The 24,401-nt window shown below is 45.8% G+C and overlaps 1 protein-coding gene across 1 annotated transcript in view; it reads right to left on the reverse strand.

The window, feature by feature from the left end:
• ABCC4 (ATP binding cassette subfamily C member 4) overlaps positions 1 to 24,401 on the reverse strand; it is a 212,172-nt gene that overhangs the window by 16,904 nt on the left and 170,867 nt on the right. The window contains exons 26-29 of the mRNA XM_037132441.2: positions 19,906 to 20,061; positions 11,650 to 11,739; positions 6,135 to 6,307; positions 5,597 to 5,702 (exon numbers count right to left, since the gene is read on the reverse strand). Of these exons, the coding sequence (XP_036988336.2) occupies positions 5,597 to 5,702; positions 6,135 to 6,307; positions 11,650 to 11,739; positions 19,906 to 20,061 (525 nt within the window). The remainder of the gene's footprint in view (positions 1 to 5,596; positions 5,703 to 6,134; positions 6,308 to 11,649; positions 11,740 to 19,905; positions 20,062 to 24,401) is intronic.

Raw genomic sequence — 24,401 nt, forward strand, 5'->3', positions numbered from 1 at the left:
TAAGCTTGGTGATTAAATTTTAACTTACCTAAGAAATGCTTTAAAAAATGTAAAGCAAGTAGGCCTCTCCAATGCCCTGTGGATGTGCGTTAAAACAAAATGCTGCTGTACCTGGAGCGGAGGAGTTCACCAGACCTGGGGGATGAGAAGCCCTGGCATGTACACGCAGCGTAACGCAGCGAATGTGAAAAGGAAAATAACAACAGATACGGGTTTAGCACGCACTGCGTCACCTGCTTTACGGTCACCACTGTTAATTCTCAGAATACAGTGGACGAACAACACAAAATGTCCTTTCTCCATCCCTCCCTTCCTTTCCTTCTTCCCTCCTTCCCCCTTCCCTCTCTCCCCACTCCCTTCCACCCTTCCGGTAAGTATTAAGCGAGTCCGTAATGCCAGGGCACTGTTTTAGGAATGGAAGACTCAAAGATGAGCAGGAAAAAAGCTCACAGCCCGAGATGAAGGCCCGGGTGCCACTGAGTTAAATCACCGGCCAAGGCTGCAGAATCAGCAGATGGTGGAACTGGGATTTGAACAAGTCTGAATCTGTTTTCTTTCCTTTCCATGTGAGTACCCAGAGAAAGACACTGTTTATTATCAAAAGTAAAATATGTATTTATTTTTAGTATCAGAAGCACAATAAGGGAGATGAGAATTTTAACATTCAATTTTCTCAGATACCTTTCCATGTGGATACTATCTTATGTTAACTTTGCATAATTTAAGAAAATATGCCTATGAACATGAGCACTTCCCCTATCTGCTTTCCACTGAAATTTTATTATATTTCAGGGCTCAGATGATTTACTGTGTGCCTGGTATAGACTCACAGAAAAAGAAAACTAATTTTATTAAACTATCAGGGTTCATCGAGAGCAAATAACACATGGCCAAACACATTTAAGGAAAATTTAAGTAAACTCTCATTAATTCCTGAATTTATTTGGCAAACATTTACTGCATACTTAGCTGTATGCGTGTCATTAAGCTAGCTTGCTGTGGAAGGGGCAGGGAGGGGTAAGTCACAGCCCCTGCCTTTGGGGAGAGAGAAAAAAAATCCTCAAGTGTCTATAATGCAAGAAAAAAAAAAGCACAACAAGAAGAGGGCAAGCCGCAGAAGAAACGACTTCTGGCCAGAGGTTCTGAGGATGAGCATCAGGAAGGAGAGCAGTAAGCTTGGCCGTGAAGAACAGGGAGACGTGAAGACAGGGAAAGCCAGGTGGGTGGATGGTGGCCGTTCCAGACACAGGGAACCACGTGGGCCAAGAGGGCTGGAGGTGACCAGTCAACTCGGTAAGGGCAGGGTTTTATGGTTTCCCTTGTGCCCGGTGGCATCGCTGGGCCCTGGCTGGCATTGTACGTGACGAGTAACAGGCAGCCAATGTGTGCTGGCTGCGAGTTACACACAAAGCAAGCTAAATTCGGGGCATGACAGGGAGACTGCCCAGTGGTGTAGCTTGGCAAGGACACAGGGCAAGGGCAAGGACGGAAGTAGTGTGGTTGTCTACAGCAGCACAATACGGGGATTACAGGGGGAGGGACGCAGACTCAGAGGACCACACGCCTCAGGTTGATGGCAGTGGGCAAGGAAAAGGGAGGGAGAGGCAGATGAGGGTGGAGGATGGAGACGGAGCCTCCTTCATACCAAGTCATCGGGAGAGAGAAAGGAGCGAAGTCGGCGCTGTGGAGGCCAACTGCAGGAGCTGAGGACGCTGCCCTGGGCGGGGCCGAAACGAGGCCAGCAACCGCCCTCTACCCACTTCGGCTTCGCATCTGCCGCTTTGAGCAAGGATTCTAGACCTTGCAGAACAAGCAAGCATAATGCAACGATCTATTTCCTTTTTGTACAGATAAAGAGGTATGACTGAGTTTTTATTTTTACCTCCTCTCTGCCTATAAGAAAAGGCTCCCGAAATCTGCTGTGTCTCCAGTCTTCCTGTAACCCGAGTGAAACTAGACTAAGCCGCACACTCACGTTGGCGTGGCAGCGATCCCTCGCCCCGGGGTCTCTCCAGGAACGCCAACCCCAGGCTGCTTGCCGCTGTCCAGCAGGTTAAGGAAAAACACATTATGGTGGATGAGTCAGTGAGTTACATAAGCTAAATGAAGATGTGTTTATCAGGCCTGTGTATCTGCAAATATTCCAAGCAGCTGCCCTAGATATAGAAATTAAATGGACCCATTGCAAAACAGTTTAATCCCTTTTAATTGGCAGGATGCCCTCAGCGACGATAGTGGGGCGGCTCTAGGGAGAGGCGGAGGGCAGAGCAGGGTGGAGGAAGCGCTCGATGATGGGAAAGAGGCACCCGGAACAGCCTTCCACACGGGACCCGCGATCGAGGCAGATCCCTCTGGGCACCAGGCAGAGTGGGGTGGGGGGGATCTGGGCTCCCGAGGCCCGCTTCTGGCTGCCAGGGGACAAAGGGCAACTGGGGTGGCTACTTGCAAGCTGAGTCCCTTCGCTGGTAAAAGAGGTGCCTGTGATTTTCCCAGTGGCAAGATAGTCTGGCAAGTTTTACTCGACATACTTTCTTAGGTCTGGACATGGAAGTCACTCTTCTCACCTGAGGAAGATGCAGACGGGGTCACAGTGACCCCCCACGCAGCGGCTCCCCTAATGCCCCTGCCAGCCCCTCTCCCATATAGTAGTTTTTCTCCCAGATTGTGATTCTGTATTCACGTTAGTTAGTTTGCTCTCTCTGAAAACGTGAGTAAAATCTCCTGGCCTATTTTTGAAGGGGCTTTTCTCTTCTGCCACGTTCCTACTGTGGCCATGTCAAGCTTATTAAAGTACCAGGAAGATGAAAATTAGAATGTCAGTAAAACTCTAACTGGCTCTGAGTTGTTTTTGTGCTTTTCCAGGTGGGTATGTCAAGCACTTTCTAGTTTTGATTTCCATGGGGAAAATGACTACAAAAGAGGTTTGCGTCTGGGGAGAGACGTAAAGATTATCAAACCGTAAGATGGCCTACAAAAGCAGGAGAGGTGGAATCTGAGTCTCTCAGCCCCGGTTTTGGTTCTCTGGAACTCGTTCCCAGAGAATCCTCTGACTACCGACAGTGAAAATGTTCACCATTGGCAACACCATTGGAAAAGCAGCTACAGGTTTGCACGGCTTCTTTGGCTCATGCTACGGGGAGAACCCCGGGGGATTATATGGGGTGTATGGGGGTTGGAGAGAAGAGCTGTGCTCTTGGCTGGAAGCAGGTCACACACAACCAGGGAATCCTAAAAACCACAGCAAAGAGGCCGTCCTTCATGCAGAGAGAGCGCTGAGCATGAGAGAGAGGACTTCTAATGTGTCTATCTTGCTCCACCGTTTTGTGGCAACTGAGCAAACGAGGGAGATTCAATTAGCTATCATTACAACTACATCATGTTGAATAAAGTTAAAGTTGAGAGAACATCTTTGTAAAATAGGATTCTAAGCCTAATACACTAATGACACATAATGAACCAAAACTGGGTAAATCCCTTTGGAGAGCCAACACATAAACAAAGCTATTAATTAGGTCACAGTTGTTTCCCAACACAGCTTTTGTTTGATTTACTGACAGTAAACAAAACCCTATCCATCCCTCTTTGTGCCAAAGTATTCACGAGGGCAACAAAGTGTAATTATGACACCTTAAGCACTTGCAATTACACGACTTCATGATGACAACACTGTTGGTTGTGCCCTTCATTAGCATCTGTCACTTCCCCAGCCACTCCCGGGCGGGCTGGCCACCCGCCCTCTGAAGCATTAGGTTTTGTAGCCAATTGACTTGTCTTTACGTCCTTAATAAGCCTTTCAAAATAACAGAAAAGACAGATCACTTGTTTCCTGGAAAGGAAATGGGTATTTCTAAAGAAAACAAGTAAAACAAATTGCTTCAAAAACCAGAGGTTCCAGAAAGAACATTATTCATGGTGTTTGGCCCTCCTGAGAGCCAGTCGGTACTCACAGTTCTAGATTGAAGCGGAGGGTTTACACCTGGGGTGACTGGGGCGCAAGGAACAACCCCTCAACTCTGAAGCTAGGGAAAGGATGTCTTGAGTCCCCCGAGGTCTAATCCAGCCATCCTCTATAAAGGAGTCAGCCACAGAAGCCAGCTCTGAGCAAAGTGCAAATCAGTGGCCACACTGACATCTCCTGGTGGGACCCGCCCTCCCCCCCCCCCCATACACACAACCTGTAACATCACTGAAGGCCTCGTGCCCAGGGATGGCCTGGTACTTTTCTTTCATTTACTTCTTCACTACTAACCAGAGCATCCCTGGGCACTGGTATCTAGTGACAACACATAGATGAAAATCTGTGTGCTGCCACAGGCTGGGGTTAGCCTGAAAATAGCTTACATTCTCTGGGCTTGTTTGCAGCCAAAGGCTTTTCCTTTGGGGGATGATTTCCTGCTCATTTTATAAAGCCACATTCTGAGATCTACTGAAAATGAGCAAGAAACAGGGGAACAAAGAAAGAGAAAGGAGGAAAATGAAGGGAGAGAGGGAGAGAGAAAAGGAAGGGAGGAACGAAGGAAAGACGAGTAAGGAAAGGAAAGCCTGAATTACTAAGGAGGAAAGAGCCAGTCACACCGGGAAGAAGACAGTAAACACACCCGGACACGAAGCCCGGAGCCTGCCACAGGGCAGTGCTGGTATCTACCATGGAAAGGCCTGGCTGGCTGTTGGTCTGCACTCGCTCAGCCCTGGATCTGCCCGCGTCTGTGATAGTGGGGCTGGGTCTCTGCAAACCACACTTCAGCTGGCCCTCTGCTAGGTTCTGCCAGTAGGGGTTTGAGAAGGGGACCAAAGGCGGGGCAGAGAATACATGGTCGGCCTATTTTCTGCCACTCGGGCCAGCATCCCCACAGCTGCGGGACCTGGCCCCAGCCTCCACCTTCCATCCGTTTACTGAGAACCAGCCTCCAGGGCTCCTTGCCCCACACCTGTGACCAGCAGCCATGACCCCGGCCCTTTAGGGGGCTCTCCTCTCAGCTCCTCGGTCTGGAGGTCCATCCTGGGGCACAGCAGCTGCTTTCTAGAATTATCACCCTGGTATGTGCTCCCCCTCTTCCAGCCCTCCAACACTACAGCTCAAATTTCCTATATGAAGTCCTTTCTGTTGGAATACGTTGCTTCTCTGACCAGGCCCTTTCTTCCCAAAGACTCCCCTTTGAGGACACAGCCTGTGAACATCCCAACAGCTGAGCGATCCTGCAGCCGTACGCAATGACCCTCTGGCAGCCCCGATGGAAAGTTAAATTTTTGGTTATGGGAATCCAAAATGCAGAAGCAACGGTGACACAGCCTGAATGACCATGCTTTGTCACCATGTCATATGAAGCTGTATCTTGGATTTGGAATATTTTCACGGTTGGCCACCTTAAACCAAAATGACAATATGAATAAGCTTTCAGTATGAAAATGTGGAATCCGTGGGTATATTATTTAATAGCATATTCTGAATGTGTAGTTAAGTATGTGAGTTATTGTCAACAATGGGAGGAAAAAAATAACAGAAAATGAACTTACTGTAGATTTCTATGCAGTTTAACAAGAGGAGATAAGTTGAGAAAATGAACGTAAACAGACACAACCAGGATTGAGGTCTCACCATGATCTTGTCACTGTCGATAATGGTGTTCAACCTGTGCGCGATGGTCAGCACGGTGCAGTGAGCAAATTTCTCACGGATTGTTTTTTGTATTAACTCATCAGTTCTGGAATCAAAGAAGTTGAATTTAGTTCAGCAAAGACAGACTTAAGCCTTAAAGAGATCATATGATATTTTTATAATGGTTTTAAAAACCAGTGCCTGAAGTAAGAGCTTGTTCTTTAAAATCTAAGCAGAAAGTCTATTTAGAAATTTACTATGTTCCACTAAAAAAATGAAAGATGTTCATTCCTTCAAAGGGCTTAAAACTAGGAGGAGCTGAATTTAGGAGTCTAGCATTCTCAGGGTGCTTAATAATGGCATCAACACCGAAGGACACGTTTCGATTCCCTCCTCTGCTCACCAGGATTCACGTTATCAAGGGGGATTCCCCGGGGCAAAGAGAGAGCTTCGAAAAACGCCTGGCCATTATGAAACGTGTCTCATTTTACCACATTGGAAATGTGGATTCCGCATTACAGGGAACTCAGCTCCGTACCTCAGGTCCACGTTTGCAGTCGCTTCGTCAATGATCAATATCCGATTCTTCCTGAGAATGGCTCTGGCCAGGCACACCAGCTGCCTCTGTCCCACACTGAAGTTCGATCCCGATTCCGCTAGTTCTGTATCCATTTTGCGGGGAAGCTCTTGGATGGTTTCTTTAAGCTGCACCTGCAGATACAGAGTGAAGACGGTTATTTTCCTACGCCAACTACTAGTGAAGTAGACATCAGCGCTTTGAAATCCTTGGAACTTCCTCTGCACCTTGCGCCTGTGGCCGGGTGACAGGGACAATCACTTCCAATTAGTGCTCATGGAGAAAGGTGGTTGCATCGACTCAGGACCGAAATATTGACTCAAGAGCACAAACTGAATGGGAGTCAAGATGCTTCTTGGCCGCCATGATTAGGCACCATCTGTTCACGTCCTGTCACTTTCATTAAGAGGAACACAGTAGGCTAAATAAAACTCTTCCTAAGGGAAAGGACAGAACGTTTTTAAATGTCCCTTTTTCAGTTTTTGCCAACATTTAACTTCAGGCATTTATAGAGAAAAAAAACATAGACCAGCACTTGCCTGAGGAGGGCTAACTGTACATGGACACAGGGAACTTTGGGGGTGAGAAGAATGCTCTGAAACAGGATGGCTGTGATGGGTACAGAACTATACATTTACCAGGATCCCGAGTCACGCGTACAAGGCAGGAATGTTCTGGTACGGGAACCATTCCTCCATCGATAAAGATGGCACGATCCCCTCCGCGCCTCCACCCCCTGACCCGACACCCACTGGGAACCCTTCCTGGGCTTTCATCAAGGAAGTCTCTCAAGAAATGAAGGCGTTTCTCTCAATGTGGTCTGAGCAGAGATCTTGTGATTGAGTCAAGTTTCCCAAAATACATTTTGCATATAGGAGTTAGTAAGTACACGGAAGGGAAAATAATTATTTTAAATCATGGCTCTCTAAAGATACAATCTTACCAGTGCCTGGCTCTTTGGGAGGATTTCAAAGTTTAAAGAATACAAATTCACACTTTGGCAAACTGCATTTCACATACTAGTAAAGATGGAGTCTGTTTGGTGAATTTACCCAAATTTAGTCTCGTCTATTTAGACCAGTCACGTGCACTCACTTCAACTTCATAAGTGTTTGGCAGTGAATGAAATACAGGGCACAGCATAACATCTTATTTCCCCCAGACTATGGGGATAGATGGCATTCATATTAAACCAGCTCCAAAAAATTGTAATTATAAATTAAAGGAAAAAAACCTCTTAATCACTGACGAGAACGTGAAACTATTCCAGGCAGTACAGCTCAGTTCAATGAATATTTGTTCGGGGGAAATTTTACGGAGCAAGCACCAAACTCAGGCTATTCTTCAGAGTTAATGAAGAAAAGCAAACGGTCTTCAAATTAAGAGATTAGCGGGCTGCTGAGCAAAAGCCAATAGGCAGGGGCACCGAATGATGATGTCACACAACCAACAGCAAGGGTGAGTGGGCAACATTTTCACAGCATCCCGAACGCCGAAGCCCTTCTGGGGACCGTGATCTGGCACTGCGTTCAGGATGGAAGTCCAGTCTCAGCAAATGGAAACCCTGAGTTAGGATTGAATGTGGTGTTGGCATTGGGCATCAGCATGAAGGGTGCACAAAAATCTAAACTGTTACATGTGAATTGTGGTGCAATGACTTCTACCGAGAACTGTAAAACGAAGACGTCAGCTCCGTCGACCCCCCTCCATTACAAGGAAGAGTACTTACCGAGTATTCCCTTTATGACACATACTCATAGACCCGCACCCCAGGTGAAAGAACTGATCAAAAGCACGACAGTGGCAAGGCCTTTGCGAGCTCCTCCTGCTGGGCTGACTCTGGGAGCATTTACGTATGCAAACTGGTCTTTCGTAAGGCACCCCAGGGTCATGAAGAAATAATCCCGCCCTTGCCTGACGCCGATCGCATCTCATCACTAGCCGGGTTCTGGACCATCTCTCAGGCCCTCCGTATCTGCCTGATTCGGAGGGAGGCCTCTTAAGGGAGGAAGAATAGCCACGTGACCCAGAAAGCACTTTTCTGAGACTCTGCTTTCATTTAACACCAGTGTGAGGATCTCTTGTTAGTGTTGTCCCACGTTCGGGTTATCCTTACGTCTCAGGAACCAGCAGAAGAGAACTGAGTGACACTGAGTGAACTGAGTAACTGGGAGTTGTAACTGGAGGATCTGAGACCATTAGATAATAGTGTAATATTACTAAGAAAGTAATATTTACTAAGAGATGACTGTATATGTAAGAGAATGTCCTTGTTCTGATGAGGCATATATTTAGGGGTGAGCATAGAAAAGGGTGAATTGCGGCATTTAATAAAAACTTCCACAACTTACTTTCAAATGGTTCTGCAAAATATAGATACAGAAGGAAAAAAGCAAACGTAGCAAAATGTTAACAACGAGTGAAATGAGGTGAAGGGCCTAGGTGAGTTCATTAGCCCACTCCTTCGACTTGCCCATGATCTGGAAATTTTAAAACGAGACCCTGGGACCTTGAAGGCCAGACAGCCTGGGGGCAAGCCTCGCCTGGCTCTGCCAACTGGGCACGTTCCTGAGCTTTGTCTACTTTAGCTCCCTAACCTATAAATAATACTGTAATATTATAATAACAAAGGTGGCTACCTTCCTAACAATGTTAGACTATAAAATTAGCACGTGTTGAGTTTACAACAGTGCTTGATGCAGAGCAAGAGATCAACAGATACTGCCTATTGTCAGTAATGCGGTGTGCTCCCTCTCTGTAGCCTGCTACATTCTCCTCCTTTGCCTGTATCAGCACTGAGACTATCTGCATATGTATGTCTGCATGCTGGGGCCTTTCGCCAATAAGCGGCTTCGTCTTTAGCCACTACTTACGCTGTATGTATAGAGCTGCCATTTCATTTTAGGTGCCCCAATCAGCACTAATTTCTAAGGGACTTTCTTCAGTTTACAGATGGCAATTTTCAGTACCAAATGGAGAATGTATTTTCTGCATAGTTATTAAAATAACCAAGTGAGATGGGCAAGATCGGTCGAACTCTCGCCCTTCTGAATGTCCACCTCCACCAAGGGAGAAGGAGGAGGCAGAACACAGAGGACTTAAAAAGAAAAAAAGCATCTTTTCCTTTTATTTAAACTTTGTAAAGAGGAAAAGGGTAGCGCCCTCTTACTGACTCGCAGACAACCTCATGAGTGCAGGTTCTGGCCTCCAGTTGGGCATCACTGACAATCCAGCTGACGAGGTTTTCCGTTCCCCTAAAACCTGACTTCACTGCTTTCTATGTTTTCTGGTGAGAGATTTGGTGCATTTTCTAACAGTCAGGACACCAACGCTCCCACAGACAAACACGCACCAGAGAAACACCGAGCTGGAGTGACCTCTCACACTCCCAGGTCTCACTGCCACCGCACCGTCAATTCTAGAGGACACGGCAACCGCTGGCTTCAAATTGTGAACCGAACTCGCATTTACTTCTATTCACAGAAAACTCCAAACGTAGCTTCCACAAAGGCAGGCCTGAGGACTACCCACAACTTCCACCAGCTCATCATTTTTGGAGTTCTGAGAGGCTACTACGTTTTGTTTTAAATTTGGCTCCTACAGAGGAAGTAAGTTACAGCCAAGCTCTCAGAGAGTTTTTGACAGGATCCGTCTGCCAATGAGCATTTCCTCACTGTCTATCGAACAATGTGTTTCTAGAATGATTTCACTATCTGAGATTCTGAGCTCTGAGATAAAGAGAAAAATAATGTACCAGTCATCCCTGGTTTTTTTTAAAGGTATATCACAATGTCACCATGAAATGGGCCCCGAGAGGGCGAGAGCGGTGATCGCCCTACCTGTCTTCCTGTGTGACGGGTGACTGCTTTCCCTGCCTCTTTTCTTCTACAGTTTCACTGTAGGAACGAACACTCACCACCTTCCGCAGAGCCACAGGTGCCCTGCGGTTCCCGCAGGAGAAAGCAAAGGGGTCAGGTCAGCCCGACTTAGGAAAGGAAGATCCCGACCGGTGCCAGAGAGCAGGGTGGGTGCGGGAAGACTGAGTGCCGACTTGCCTTCAGAAACCAGAATTACTGGCAGGAAATTGTCGGGCGTCCAGATAGACTTGCTCACAGTCAAACCTCATCTTTAAAGTAAAGGTTTCAGAGCCATCCCCGGGAGGCGGGCACCAGAGGGCAAACACGCAGGTTCAAAACCACCACCATGCGAGCAACTGACGGCTGGGCCTTGGGTGTCTTTGTTGTGTTTTGCTTTTTTAAAGAAATGAGCCCCACTTCTCTGAAGCGAAGAGAATGTTAACGAACACTCAGTAGGTGTTTATCAAGTGTTCACCTTTTAAAAGCAAAGACTGACTGGGTGCCCTGAGGGAGGAGGGGTCTGTCTGTGGGTCGGAAGCCTGGATGTGGCTTCTGCCGCCCAGAACTTGGAATCCACTGCTGGGAGAACTGGGGCGAATACGCAGAGTAATTAGTATTAAAGGATACAACACAACAGCCCAGTGGAAACAGGACTAAACGATTTTTCAATGTTTTAATGATCTTGCTTTGGGTTCTATTAAATGCCACTCAGCATCATCCACTTCCCATAAAACTTCCAAAGAAGTTCTCACTTATACCTGATATGTAACCAGCAGAATTACAAAAAACAACAAAAAAAGTGAAGTGCATTTAAACGTGTCAAATGTTTAATCGGCTATCATCAAGAAAAATTTAATAAGCTGAATAAAGATGCTGATGAAAGTTGTATATAAGTATTTGAAATGACCTAATGTGGCTTTGAAAATATATCGCAATGTAAGTAAAAATCCTCTGAGCAAAAAACCAAACAAACAAACAAAAACAACAACAAAAAACTACATACCAACACCACCATAACAGTCAAAATCATTGTCTGCAGGGAAAGGAAATTCAGAGAAGTGGTCCAAAGGACAACTGTCCTAATAAAAGCAGACACTCTGGACACGAATATCACTGGTATGAAAACAGCGAAAGCTCCAGGTTCTGTTATCCGCACTTGCTCTGCAGCATGAAAACATGTTTGCTAACAAATAATTATTGCCACATGCTAACTGAATAATTTCCCTTTGTACACACTTTCTGATAAAACTCCCAGGTATTTTGTTGGCATGGCCTCGTTTATCTCTTAGTCAATAATGAAAAACTAGAATGGCAGCCACCAGGTCACTGGTAGAAGCTGAACCCATAACTGTGACTTCTAGTTTAGCGCTCTGCAGTGGGCGAGATAACGTTTCTAGTTGTTTTGGGTTCCAGGAAAATAGTTAAAATGAAAACATGAGCTGCTGTAGCTCTGGTTTTCTTCATCATCGCTACACACGTTATATGTGCATCCGTGTTGCCGATGTTCTCCTCGGTGGTGAACAAAGTCAATTAAACCAACCCCCCCCCCCCGTTACCTGCAAATGCTGGTGATTTCATGTATACTGGCACTAACGAGTTAATCACATTTTACAAATTACCTCTTTTAAGGCATTCCACAGCTCCTCATCCGTGTGCTCATTAAAAGGATCCAGATTTTTCCTCATTGTTCCAGTGAATAAAACAGGCTCCTAAACACAGCAAAAACAGGGAACTTAATTACTGCAGGCTCTCTCCCATCGACGCCAATGCTAACTTTCAGAACCAAATGAAAATTCAGAAGACCAAGAGTCACTATAATCACAAGTTACAAGGTTGCGAATGCTTATTTACAGAACACTCTCTCTATTACCGATCATTTCCCACTGTAGAGAGCACAGCCCCAAAATATCATCTGGACCACTGAGCACCAACAAAAGAAACCGCTGAAGTGTGTCCTCTTAAGAAGAAAAGGAAAAATGGAAGTCTGATTTTCAATAATGCCTTTCTGGTAGTGATATTTGTTCAAACAGGGGAAAAAAACAAAGGTATAATTATTTGAGGACGTTCATAGCAAGAGAACTATAAAAATTAATCATCAGTCCTGGTGTGATACTGAAAAAATACCAAGAGCATGACTAATCGAAATTTGTGCCTCAAAGCGAAACTGTTAAAAGTGTGCATCTTTGCCCTGAAGAATAAACTAGGGCATTTTCTCCATTGGTTCCATCATCTTCTGGAATTGGGAATCTCTTCACATATTCGAATAGGACAACCTGTTTTTCATCCAAAGAGCACATCAATTAATGGGGCCACTGGCAGCTCTATTCGCGAGGGGATTGCCTCTGAGTTGCACCCGCTAATCCCCGTGTCACCTTGTCTGGGCATCAGGGTTACGAGACTCTCAGAACCTCGTTACTGACTGCAAGAGCTGGAAAACCCGAAACCCAGTGTGCCGCACGTCCCACGGAAATTGTTTTCGTTTCCAATGCTCTCCCCATTCATCTGCTTTGGGAGAAACCTCGGCTCAATTACTCCTGAAATACAGGCCTCCTTCTGGATTTCCGGAGAGAATCCTGCCCTGGAGCTCAGGAAGGCTGCTTACGTTCCTTCCAGGAGGCTGTAGTGACGCAAACTGTGAGAACACGGGCAGGAAACAGAGCCCGGCTGGCTGCCTTCCCTGAAGGTGGTAGAAGGGCGAGATGCCGAGCTATGCGAACAAGAGGAGACGGCTCTTTCCCACCAGTGCCGGACCCAGGGGGACGGCTGGCCGCAGACCCTGGCCTGGCCTCGGCGCTGGACTGGTCCTGTCACATCTCAAAAGCCTGAAGAACTGAGAAGGTAGACTCTTCTCTAGCTGTGAAGAAGAAATGCCACTCAGAGAGCCCCGACACCCTCTCCTTTCCCTGTGGTCTCTGCTCCAAGACCGAGGAGGGGAAAACAAAGGCAGAAGACCGATGGAGCGCCAGCAAAAAGCATGTATCCCTAAGCAAAATCCCAAAGTAAAAGAGACCTTACAGAGGGCATCTGATTTGCACAAAATTGATAAAGTGGTCAATATGCCCCCAAAGCCCCAAAGGAGAAAATAGTTCAGTAAATAAGAATATTTCTCCTTACTAAGACATGCCACATATATATATATATTTCCAAATGAGTGAAGTTTCAATCCAAATTTGTTACATAAGAAGAATGGTCTATCACAACACTGATTAAAGCTCTACTTTTCTTTAACACCAACAGGCAATTTGTTAACAAAGTCTGCTTACGACGCGTTTTACACACAGTGTTCGTTCTGGTTCCTACCAATTCTACTTCCACCCGCTTGCCAAATAAGAAATTATTATATTATCTTCCAAAGGAAATAAAAACACTCACAGTAGACACCACTGCAAGCACAGATAAGGGTCAAATTAATGATCATTTCTGATAGACAGATATTATTTAAAGTTCCCACCTCCAAGCAATGAAGTTAATAAACGAACCTTATAAATAAATGTTGTAAAAATGTTTGCAGGATGTATAGTTTAGTGTAGACATTTATGGGAGGACCCACAACCTTCATGAAAAGATACACTAAATTTATTAGCCAAAGTACTGTATTTTTTTTTCTGAAGGTACACAATTAAACTTCATTTAACAGGAATTAGCTGGCACAGTACAGTTAGAGAAACAAATACTCCTGTTCAGTGAAATATTTTAAATGGACCACTTGTATCGAGCCTGTTTTTCATCTTGGTTTAAAGTGCAGTTCTTTTTCTTTTTATCCTTTGTACCATAATAAGTAGTAATTTTTTCCTTTGTTACCAACACAAGTTCCTATTAGGTGTGTGACCCCAAAATGGCCACTCTGAATCAAAGCATTTAGTGTAGTAAACTGATAATCCCTCAACCCAACTGCATGACTGAAAACGACAGTCTTACTCGACCTTTTGTACGTTCGACTGGAAGACAAGTCTTTCATTATCCCAAGAAGAAACCCTACCCACTCACCTTCAGATACTTAAAACCACCCGGGACCGAGACAAAAACACGGACAAGTGGTTACAAACGAGGCAGATAACGCTCAGCACTTTACCCCCATCCTCTCGGTCCCTAACCAGGGAACTGCCCTCTATTGAAGTACGGCCTCCAGAGTGGCCCCGGCCCTGTTTCTCCCGGTCCTTGGGGTACCTTTCCATTTCTAGTCCAAGGACCTTCATTAAGCGCAGCTCATCTCCCAGTTTCGAGAACGGAATCTTGGGTTCCTTTTTTTTTTTTTCTTAAATCCTGTAGCCTCTGAATGAACCGATCATCACCCATATTCAGAAGAAAAGAACATTGTTCGCCAACAAAGGAAAAAGAATTTAAGTCGTGTAAAGTCCTCTTTCGGTACAGAAAGGTCAGGGGCTGCGGGAGCAGCTCCACGGGGTTTAATGAAGACTTCAGTGTCAGGAACAAAGGGCCCACTGCATTAGGCTGGAATCCAGTTGTATTTCTTTACTGGTAACAGCATACCCACCTCTTCCCTCTTTGAGTTTTGTTCCCGACAAGGAAAAAAAAAAAAAAAAGAGGGAGAGAAGACCGGGTATTAAAGAAGAAGTCTTAAAGGGACAGCTCTGGCTAACCTTTTTCAGTTGGCTGAAGACAGCCCAGGCAAGGGAGAGACCACAAGAGCACGGTGGGCTGTTCAAAACACCTCGCTTCTGCTTTGATTTCAAAAGTTTAATGAATATTTTAAAAGAAATCAATCTGTTTAATCACATAAAGATGTTAGCAGCTGATCTGTGCCAACCCTTGGGGTACAGTAAAAAATACTGCATTTCCATGGAATCCCTCTGCAGTTGAAAATGTTTTCTTCATGCCCATAGGATAGGGGCTCGGGGTATGGAGAACCCACCCAAAGAAGTTTTGAAATATGTGTTCCAGATCTTTCAGATAAGCAAGCTACTCCCTGAATATAAGCTCTCCTTGGAGTTCTCTTTAGGAAGCGCTATTTTAACTATTTCGGGTCATTTACATTTCAGCCACCTGTTCTGTTTTAAAAAACCATCTAGGGACCGTGTTTGTTTTCAAAAGTCCCATCCAGGACTTGCCCCACTGCCTGCATAGCACTGCTCCTTTGCCTACAGGGGTCTCTGCTGCTGTCCCACCTCTCCCCGATCTGACTTGTTCACGGTAGAGTCAGGAGTGACAGGGATGAGCCTGGAAGAGAGACACCACCACAAAGGCTCGCCACCGGGCCCGGGACCGCAGACCACAGCCGGCCCTCGGACCGGGGACGACTACGTGGGCCCAGCTCACCAAATCTGCAGGCAAGAAAACACACCGCATTCCACCTTTGCGCAGTCTGCTTGGAACTTCTTAGGGGTCTTGAGACACAAGCATCACTGCTTCCTATTCATCCTGCAGCCAGTCAGCCACTGCCAAGGGAGAGGGCTCCTAGCTCTGGCAAGGCAAGATTTTGAGTGTCTTCTCCTGACACTTCCTAGCTAGCCCATGGCGCAGTGGTGGGTAAGCCCATTTCCAAACTGACTTTGTTTCAGTGGTGAGTGCAACTTGAGTTTTACGGGCAAAGTAAATGATTCAGTTTTTCAAAACCACCAAACTGTCCAAATGAGGGACATAGCACCAGGAGAAACAGCTTTCAATACTGTTCTATATCCATTTCGGTTTTGGTTTAGGGGAATTCTTGGTGAGTAGGGTGGTAGGAAAAATGGGTAAAATGTCTGGTGAGAGCATCGTTCAGTTCAACAAGCGTCAGGTAAAATGTAGAGACAGGGTGACTGGGAGCTGCACAGTCCCGAGTTCGGGCTCTGCTGCTTATTAGGTGTCCGAGTCGGGGTAAGTGATTCGTCTCCCCAAGCCTCAGCCTCTTACTGAAAACGGGGCTACCCTGGCAGGGTAGCTGTGAGAATCCAGAACATAAGTGAAACTGGAGCCCAACCAAATGGAGGGACAGCGAGGGACGGTCTTTATCAAACTGCGTGTGCAGCCAACTGATCATGAAATCAATTTTGTGCCTCGTGATCATCACTCTGTCTCTTATATAAACGAGCTTGAATGAAAACAACAGAAAAGGGAGTACAGAGCACACGGTAGTATCATCTCGGGAAACTTCAGTTTCCGTGTGCGGGTGTGCACGCGCACAGAATGATGCCGTGCAGTCCCACTGTGGACCGCAGGCAGCAGGGGCCCTAAGTCCCCGGCAGAGTGGCAGGTGCAGGAGCTGGGAATCTCCCGGCGTGAAATTTGAATCCTGGCTCCACGGCTGAGCTGGAAAGGGGGCTAAGGCCCCTGTGCCTCAGTTTTCCAGTCTCGGAGATTAGGAAGGAGGCTAAAACGTGTTCAAGGTTCCACAGGTGTTGGGAATTATCGTTCATACCTGTGTGACTTGCCAGGGACTGCACAGAGACTCACAGCAAAGAAACTGAGAGACCCAGCCCGTCCTGAGGGAGAGGCAGGGAACAGCTGGGGGTATAGGGAGAGCGAAGGGAAAATGTCAGGGGTCCCATGGGGGACTGCGGAGGACGGGCAGGGGCTTCGGAGCAGTGGTCAGGAAAGGGTGGGAGGGCTGCCAGAAAACAAGGCAAAAACAAGTGGCAGATCTGTTATTCCCTGTGGGGCAGATGTTGGAGATTTCTCCTTATCCTAGAATGCCTTTTCCTCCCTCTCTCCCTTCTCTCTCCCTCGTTTATTTATTGTTTATTTAGGCTTCACTCTTTAAATTTATATAAACAACTTGATTTATGCTAGAGATAATCAATGAAAAAATCACCCAGGACCACAAAAACATAAGTAGAAATTAAAGAGCAAAGTCCATCCGGAATGTTTTACTGTTTTTACTTACAGAGCCACGAAAGGCCAGTGCCCCCAGACCTTAGTAACCACAGGTACTCTTTCCTGAGCATCCATCCCTAAGAGTCGCATGCAAGGCCCCTATCATTTTCTCATCCAGTTCACTCTTCACGACAACTCCGTCGGCGGTAATTACCAGGGCTGGTGAACCTCGGAGGCCATGTGGCTTTATTGAGGCCACGCGCTCCTAAAAAAGCAGAGACGGACAGTGTCGACACTCAGTCTCTGCTCTAGAAGTTTCTACCCCTGGCTGTCTCCTGGGTGATATTCTGGGACCCTGTACACACTGCAGTCTCTCCTGACTCTCTCTCTCTCTTTAATCAACAAACACCAAGCCCTGGAGGCAAAGGCATATAAAGTGAAAAGGAAAAAAAAAGGTTCTGTGTTTACAATGGCTGGCGATCGTTATCTGCATGGATACAAAGCTCCACAGTGTTTCGAAAGCCCAGGCTCTGGAGAACGTGGAGAGAGGACGCTCAAAAGTAGGGTGGGAACCGATGGAACGGAACCAAACCTGGGTGATATTTAGTTGTTGCTCAGATGTGCTTCCAAAACATCACTGGAAGAGCCAAGAGTCATCGAACATTATTTCTTTATTTACATAGTTCTTTTATGTGTACAAGCCTAACACCATTTCTTATGAAGAAGCATTAAAAGGAACACAGGACACGTTGCTAAATCCTTTCATCCAAGGGTATGAAAGCACTTTCTGGACACGCCCATTGTTCTGCTAAGTCAAGCTCTTTGGCCCACTTCAGGGACAGGTACAACCAAAGTATAAAACATGGGAATTCAAATTCATATCTCACTCTGAAATCACTAAGCCATGAATCTGAGAGCAGGGGGACTCTTTCAATAGAAGAATTTTATGTGCGAAGATTTCTTTCCGTTTTTCCCGAAAGGGACATCTTTAAAACAATTTCTAAAAACTCTGCCAAAATACACATAAAATGCACTCAACTTCACCACTTGAAGTGGACAGTTTGGAAGGGTTAAACGCACTCACTCTGCTGTACAGCCGTCACCACCCTCAGGCACCGAGCCCCTCCCACCAGCACAACCAACACTGTAACCTCAAACAGCCCCCCTTCTCCGAGCCCCTGGCCACCACAGTCCTCCCTGTCTCTTGAATTGGACCACTCTACGTCTCTCAGAGAAGTGGACTCATACGGTGCTACTCCTTGGTGACCGGCACTTATCATAATGTCCTCGAGGCCCATCCATAGTGTAGCTTGTGCCCAAATTTCCCTCCTTCTCAAAGGTGAATCACACCCCATGGCATGGATGGATGGCCCACATCTTGTCTATCCATTCATCCATCCGTGAGCAGGCGGAAAGCTGCCGGTTTTTGCTATCACAAAGTGTGGATGTTCAGCTATCTCTTCGAGACCCTGCTCTCAATCCTTTGGGGTTTATACGCAGAAGCGGAATTGCCAGATCATATGGTAAGTCTATTTTTAATTGTTTGAGGAGCATCCATCTGGCTTTCCGCAGTGGCTGGACCACTTTACATTCCCACCAGCCATGCACAAGGCTTCCAATTTGTCTACAGCATTTCCAACACTTGTTATTTTCTATCTGTTTGTTTGTTTGTTTATACTAGTCAACCTCATGGCTGTGAGTTGGCATCTGACTGCTCTTCTGGAAGGAATACGACAATTTCAAAATTACCAAGAGTGATTCCAACCAATTTAGAGTCAGCGGTAGGGAGCAGTCGCTATATTCTGTCCTGAGATACACGTCTCCGTCCTCCTCGTCTTTGGACACCATGTCTGTCCCGTGTGCTTACACATCAACGGGCGTTTAAGGCCTCATCATAGCCACACTTGCCTCATCTTCTCTCTGGGTTTCTTGTCTCCAGAGGGTGTGTGTTTTTTCTCAGCTTCCCTTGATGGCCAGATGATGATAGAGCATAAGACAAAACAAAAAAAAAAACCCTAAATTTTTTTTTAAAAATGAGCAAGTGTGGAGCTGAATGTGTGTGAGTGTCAAAGCAGAGAGCGGGCTGGACGAGGTGAGGGCTCGGGCCAGGGGGCAGAGGGCCTCTATTGCCCTTGGCTCTGTAGCCTGGAGGATGGTAATTGCTCCACAAATATTTTCTGAATTTTTTTAAATCCTCACTCCAGGACATTTTAATTGATTTTTAGAAAGAGAAAGAGGGAGAGAGAGGGAAACACTGATTGGTTGCCTTCTATATATGTGTGCCCTGACCAGGGATTGAACCCGCAACCTTTTCTGGTTCGACAGGACAACACTCCAACCAACTGAACCACCTGGCCGGGGCCATGTTTTCTGAATTTATGTTGAGTGCACGAACCTTCTTGGGCCTCTCACCCAGTCTCCAGAACACTCCCTGGAAGTCATACTTCTATAAGCAGCAGAAGAAAATAAAATAAAATCAGGGCCCTGGAACAGATGGTCACTTCAGCCCGCACCGTCACGGCACGTGCGGTAGTCCGCACGCACTTACCTATTTTGCCCCAATAACAGCTCTTGGTGTTGGTGTTGCTAGCGACCTTGTATTGGAGAGATGGGATTCCTTGTCTCGTACCCTGCCTCACTGTTCTGTGCTACCTCCCTGGTCTGTGTCCCTTACTCATGGTGAGAGTTCCGAAAGTCCGAAATTCCATCGTTAAGTCGCTTAAAAACCATGTTTTCCTATAGAAATCTCTCAAGTGCTACACAAACCATTTACCATTTTGCTCTCAGAATTCTGTGTTTATCAGTGGATAAACCTGGGTACTTGGGGAAGTTTGAGTCCAGAAATCTATGTACGTAGGTTATTAAATCTGCTTCTCTTCTCTTGCGCGCGCACACACACACACACACACACACACACAACCCAACAACAAATGAACGAAGACACCAACGACACCTGGCATCTGACCAAAGTCTCTGTTGAGAATACCTGTGGTTCAAAATCCGCTCTGCTGGGAGGCATGGCTCGCCTCTTTAATTTGGTCTTAAAAAGCAATAAAATTAAAAGCAATCAAACTCAGGTGCCCTTATAAAAAGAACAGGGGAGAATGCTCTGACTTGCATACCTGAGGTATGATTGACATTTTCTTCCTTAAATCGTGAAGTCCAATTTCGGTTGTCAAGATCTTATCGATCCAAATTTTACCTTCGGGTTCTGACAGTCTAAAAAGGGCTGAGATGAGGGAGCTCTTTCCAGCTCCTGTTCTTCCCACGATGCCAACCTGTAAAGAGACCCAGGAGAGACTAAGAAAACACAATACCCCACAGACCTAGGAGCCGCCTCGGCTGTCGAGGAGGAATGAAAGACATTCTTTGCTCAGTGCAGTCAGAGTTTCTCAGCTTTGACGCTGTTGCTATTTTGGGCCAGATAACTGCTTGTTGTGTGTCTGTAGGGGCCGTTCTCTGCACCGTACAGTGTTTGCCAGTCTCCCAGGGTTCTATCTCCTAGGTGCCAACAGCACCCCCGAACTGTGATAACTAGAAGTGTCAGATGCTGACAAATGTCCCTGGGGTGGGGGTGGAGAGTGAGGGGGGTGAGGGGAACTGCCCCTGGTTAAAATTCCCTCTGTCTAAAGAAAACTTAAAAACAAGAGAATCAATCTCCTGGCAGTGAGGAGCCAGCAGTCTTGTATGTGGTCAGTGAGAAGTCGGCTTTTAAATTAGCTTCATTCCTGTGTCTGGAAATTGTGAACCTTGACATTTCTTGGGTAATTTTATTGATATGTCCACAGGTCAAGTCAGAAGTGTTATACATAAACAAGTATTCATTTTCCCAGAGTTTGAGCTTTTTCAGAGGAATTGTTGTCTGATAAAGAAACTAAATCATTCCTGGATGTTAAAAGTCTGGTTATATTCTGCCTTGAAAGGATTCATCTTAAACTTCTAAAATGTAGGTCTCTGTGTCTTAGAAGACAGTGAGTAGCCAAAATACACATAATGGAATCAACAACAACAATGTAAATAACGCTTGCTATTTGTATGAGGCCTTTCATCTGAGCCGTTCAAAGGGCATTTCACAAACCAATGAATAGTTGTAAGTTTCTCCTTGGGAAAGAAACGTGTCAAGTATCAGTCTCGTTGTTAAAACTAAAGCAGAGAGAAATTACATGTGCTGACAATAAGATCAAAGCATCAATAGAATGCATGTAAGATGCTGGTCGGGAATGGAACAGCACCGTAAAACCAGGTTTTTTGCGGTGTGCATTTACACCTGTATGCAGAAATGGGCTTTTTTTTAACCAATGAGCTTGCCCAACTGAAAATTCCCTGGTGGGAGATTCCCCAAGAGATGAGATCTCTATTAGGAATCTAGAATCAGTAAGGGGGCATAAGACCTGCTTTCACTCATCGGGGAATTAATTCAGTAGATTTCCAAAACTCAGCGCTTCCAACACAGAAGAACTAAGCCTTTCTGAGCACTGATGACATGGTGGGAACTATATATATTTTCTCATTCGAATACCTCCAAAGATGTAAAGCTTAATCTGCAAAATCAGTAATAGCATTTCAGAACAGAATTTATCTTTCTCTCTATGCAAGTGGGGCAGCAAGCAGTGAGGGACACGCACATCTGCCTGTTCTCTCTGCTCCCACGCACGTTCCATTGTCCCATCAACCTTCACAAAACACATGTTCAAAGACGAAATTATTAACAGTTTCAAGATAGCATCAGCAGGGCTTTCAACTGGGACCTTTCAGAGAGCAGAACTCCTTGCATGGCACTTTTTTGCACACCTGAGAAAAGTCAGCCCGCCTGCAATTCTTGAATGGTGTCGCCAGCATTTGAACCCAAGACCCTGATTCTGGCACCTAGGCCCTGAACCACTGTAACCAGACTCTCTCCCTTGATGATACTGCTTTTGTGACTGCATTCATTTTGCTTTTTCTTCTTCACCACTGCTTCCATGTCAACATTACTGGCTAGTCACATGACTAGCTGACTGGGGCCGTCAGGCTAGGAAGACCCCAGGAAGCTCCCTGTCTCCAGGGTGGCTTTTCTAGGCCACGTTCAAACCTCTTCCATAGACTTGAGTTTCCTCACTCTCACTAAACCACAGTTTTCCTATGTCGATGCATCCTTTTCTTGATCAGGTTTTCTGTCCAAAGGATACGTCAGAACTGACTCAGCCCTTTACCTGCTGCTGGAACAGTAGGTAAGCTCTTTTTGATTCTCCTCTAACGCTACCGCACTGCGAAGGTCAGCACGCCTCCCTCACTCGGAGGAAATGGACCTGCCTCGGGCTGTGCTGAATAGAACATCCAAGGTACGACATCACCCTTCTTTCCCAAACTTATGTATGTCTCCTCAGCCGAGTTCCCACTTCCTGTCCCTGGGTGGTCCCCCGAGAAGCTGACTCTGAGAAGGAAGTTCACGAAGCACTCTCTTCGTGCAAGGGTCGGGTGCTTTCCGGGGCATTGAGTGGGTCAAAAAGTCCATTTAGTTTCTTCCATAAAATAGAAGGCACATTTTTCATTTTCACCAATAACTTTATTGATTTGGATATTTTGAGTATGTTGGCTATCTCCTGCATGGTATGATGTTGATTGTTCTCAGTTAATGTGTTGATTTGATTGCTATCAATTTCAACTGATCTACCAGACCGTGGAGCATCGTCCAATGAGAATTTTCTAGAATGAAACTTCACAAACCACCTTTGACCCACTTGATCACTCATGGCACCTTTCCATACACTGTACAAATATGGGTTTGTTTTTTTTTTTTGCATTTCAGTTGCATTTTTACCTTCCTTGAAATAATAAAGCACAATATGCCCAAAATATTGTGTACTCTCTTCCCTTTCCAATATTAAAATGGCTGCATAAAAATTCACCAGTTTTGATAAGCGTTTTTTTTAATGCACGCTGATATGACGGCTGTCACAATACAATCTAACAAAACTGTTTCGAATGAAGTTAAAAGACTACGGAGCGCTACTGGAGCCACCTTACAGAAAAAAAACAAACGAACCTTTGGGCCGACCCAATACTCCTGCTGTTCTCGTATGTAAAGCAGCTTGCAGGCAAGGGACCACGCCCCCAAGAATGTGCCCGGGCCCCTGCGCTACCTGTCAGTGCACCCGGAGCTGACCCATGGGTTCAAACTGCAACATCTGTAGTTTCGTGGTGACCGGCCAAGACCTGGCAGGGAGCACTCCGCGCTGCTCACGACCACAGGACCCTGAGCACCAAACTCAGGTGGGGACAGTGAGAAAAAAGAAAGCCTGCCTCTATTTCTCTCTGCTGTTCGGTCACCAAAACTAAGCCTGAGTCTGTCACAGGTCCCCAGTGGGTTTTGTCAAATGCCCATGGAGAACGTCAGTGACATCAGTAAGTCTTCATTCATGAACACCAAAGAGATACCTGGGAGAGAGTCTTATTTTAGCTGCTAGGCAACTGCCTCTCTGTGTTTTCCCAGTTGGGCCAAGGCTGGTCTCTGATGACCACACCTGTGAGGTGGATGTTTGCCGCTGAGTCTCCCTTCATGTGTCTAATTCAACGTGACCGACACCCAAAGCCCCACTCACAACTACAGGCCCTTCTCCACACTTCCCCACCTTAATCTCCTGGCTTCTTTTCCAGGCTCATGGGCTCCAAACAGTCACCCCATTTCTAGCTTTTTCCCACTCCGGCATGACCCTGAAGATTCTACTTCTGCAGTGTTTCATGACCCCAATTCCCTCATTATAACGCCTGGTCATTGCCTGTGTGCAAGGCTGCATGACCATTAATAGAAAAACTAACAAAATAAAACCATCCCTTTTCTTAATCATATTCACTTCAAGTAAATTGGAAAGGAAATGAATGCTAGCAGTAACCGCGGCACTCTGATAAAGCCATTCTTAAGATGTTGATGTATTTTCTTTCTGGACTTGTGTGTGTGAGTTCTTTAGGATACTAGCTCACATAGTTAAATAAAATGGGATTAATAGGAATATACTATTTTAACCTGCTTTTGTTTACCATTTCATAACACTTATTTTAATGGCTATATAATAGTACAGTATGTGATCATTTAGTCATCAAATCCCCTACTTGTAGATACTTTATTATTATGAATAACTGTGTTAAGTATCCTTAGGTTAAATCTTGGCAAACAACCTTCATTATTTCCTTAAGATACATTCTTAGATGTGGAATTGCTGAAAAACAGGTGTGAACATTTTCAAAGGAGGCCATTAAGTACTGCCAAACTACCTTCCAGAAATAGGACATCCATTTCCACTCCTACCCATTTCCCCGCGTGTTCACAAACCTGCGTGTTACAGTTTTGTTTTAATCACCATTAGCTTCATTTTGAAGAGTGGAATCACCTTTCCCCTTGCATCCTGCTAGGAGTGCACAACAGATAACAGCTTCCTGCCTCTCGCATCTCCCGACTATGGCCCATGTACCCTGGCTTCTTGGGCTAAACTACCCAGGGGCCCTTCTGTGCTTGTCTGTGCCACGGCGACATCTTTTCTACAAAACTGTCCCAACTAACCACTCCATCCTTAGTCAGCTGCCTTGGGATTACCAGGCGGTGGCGAGGATTAAAAGGGGAACTGGGTGTTACATACCTGGC

Source organism: Artibeus jamaicensis, unplaced genomic scaffold (assembly GCF_021234435.1).
Source record: "Artibeus jamaicensis isolate MK-2021 breed Jamaican fruit bat unplaced genomic scaffold, CSHL_Jam_final contig_415, whole genome shotgun sequence".
Lineage (NCBI taxonomy): Eukaryota > Metazoa > Chordata > Mammalia > Chiroptera > Phyllostomidae > Artibeus > Artibeus jamaicensis.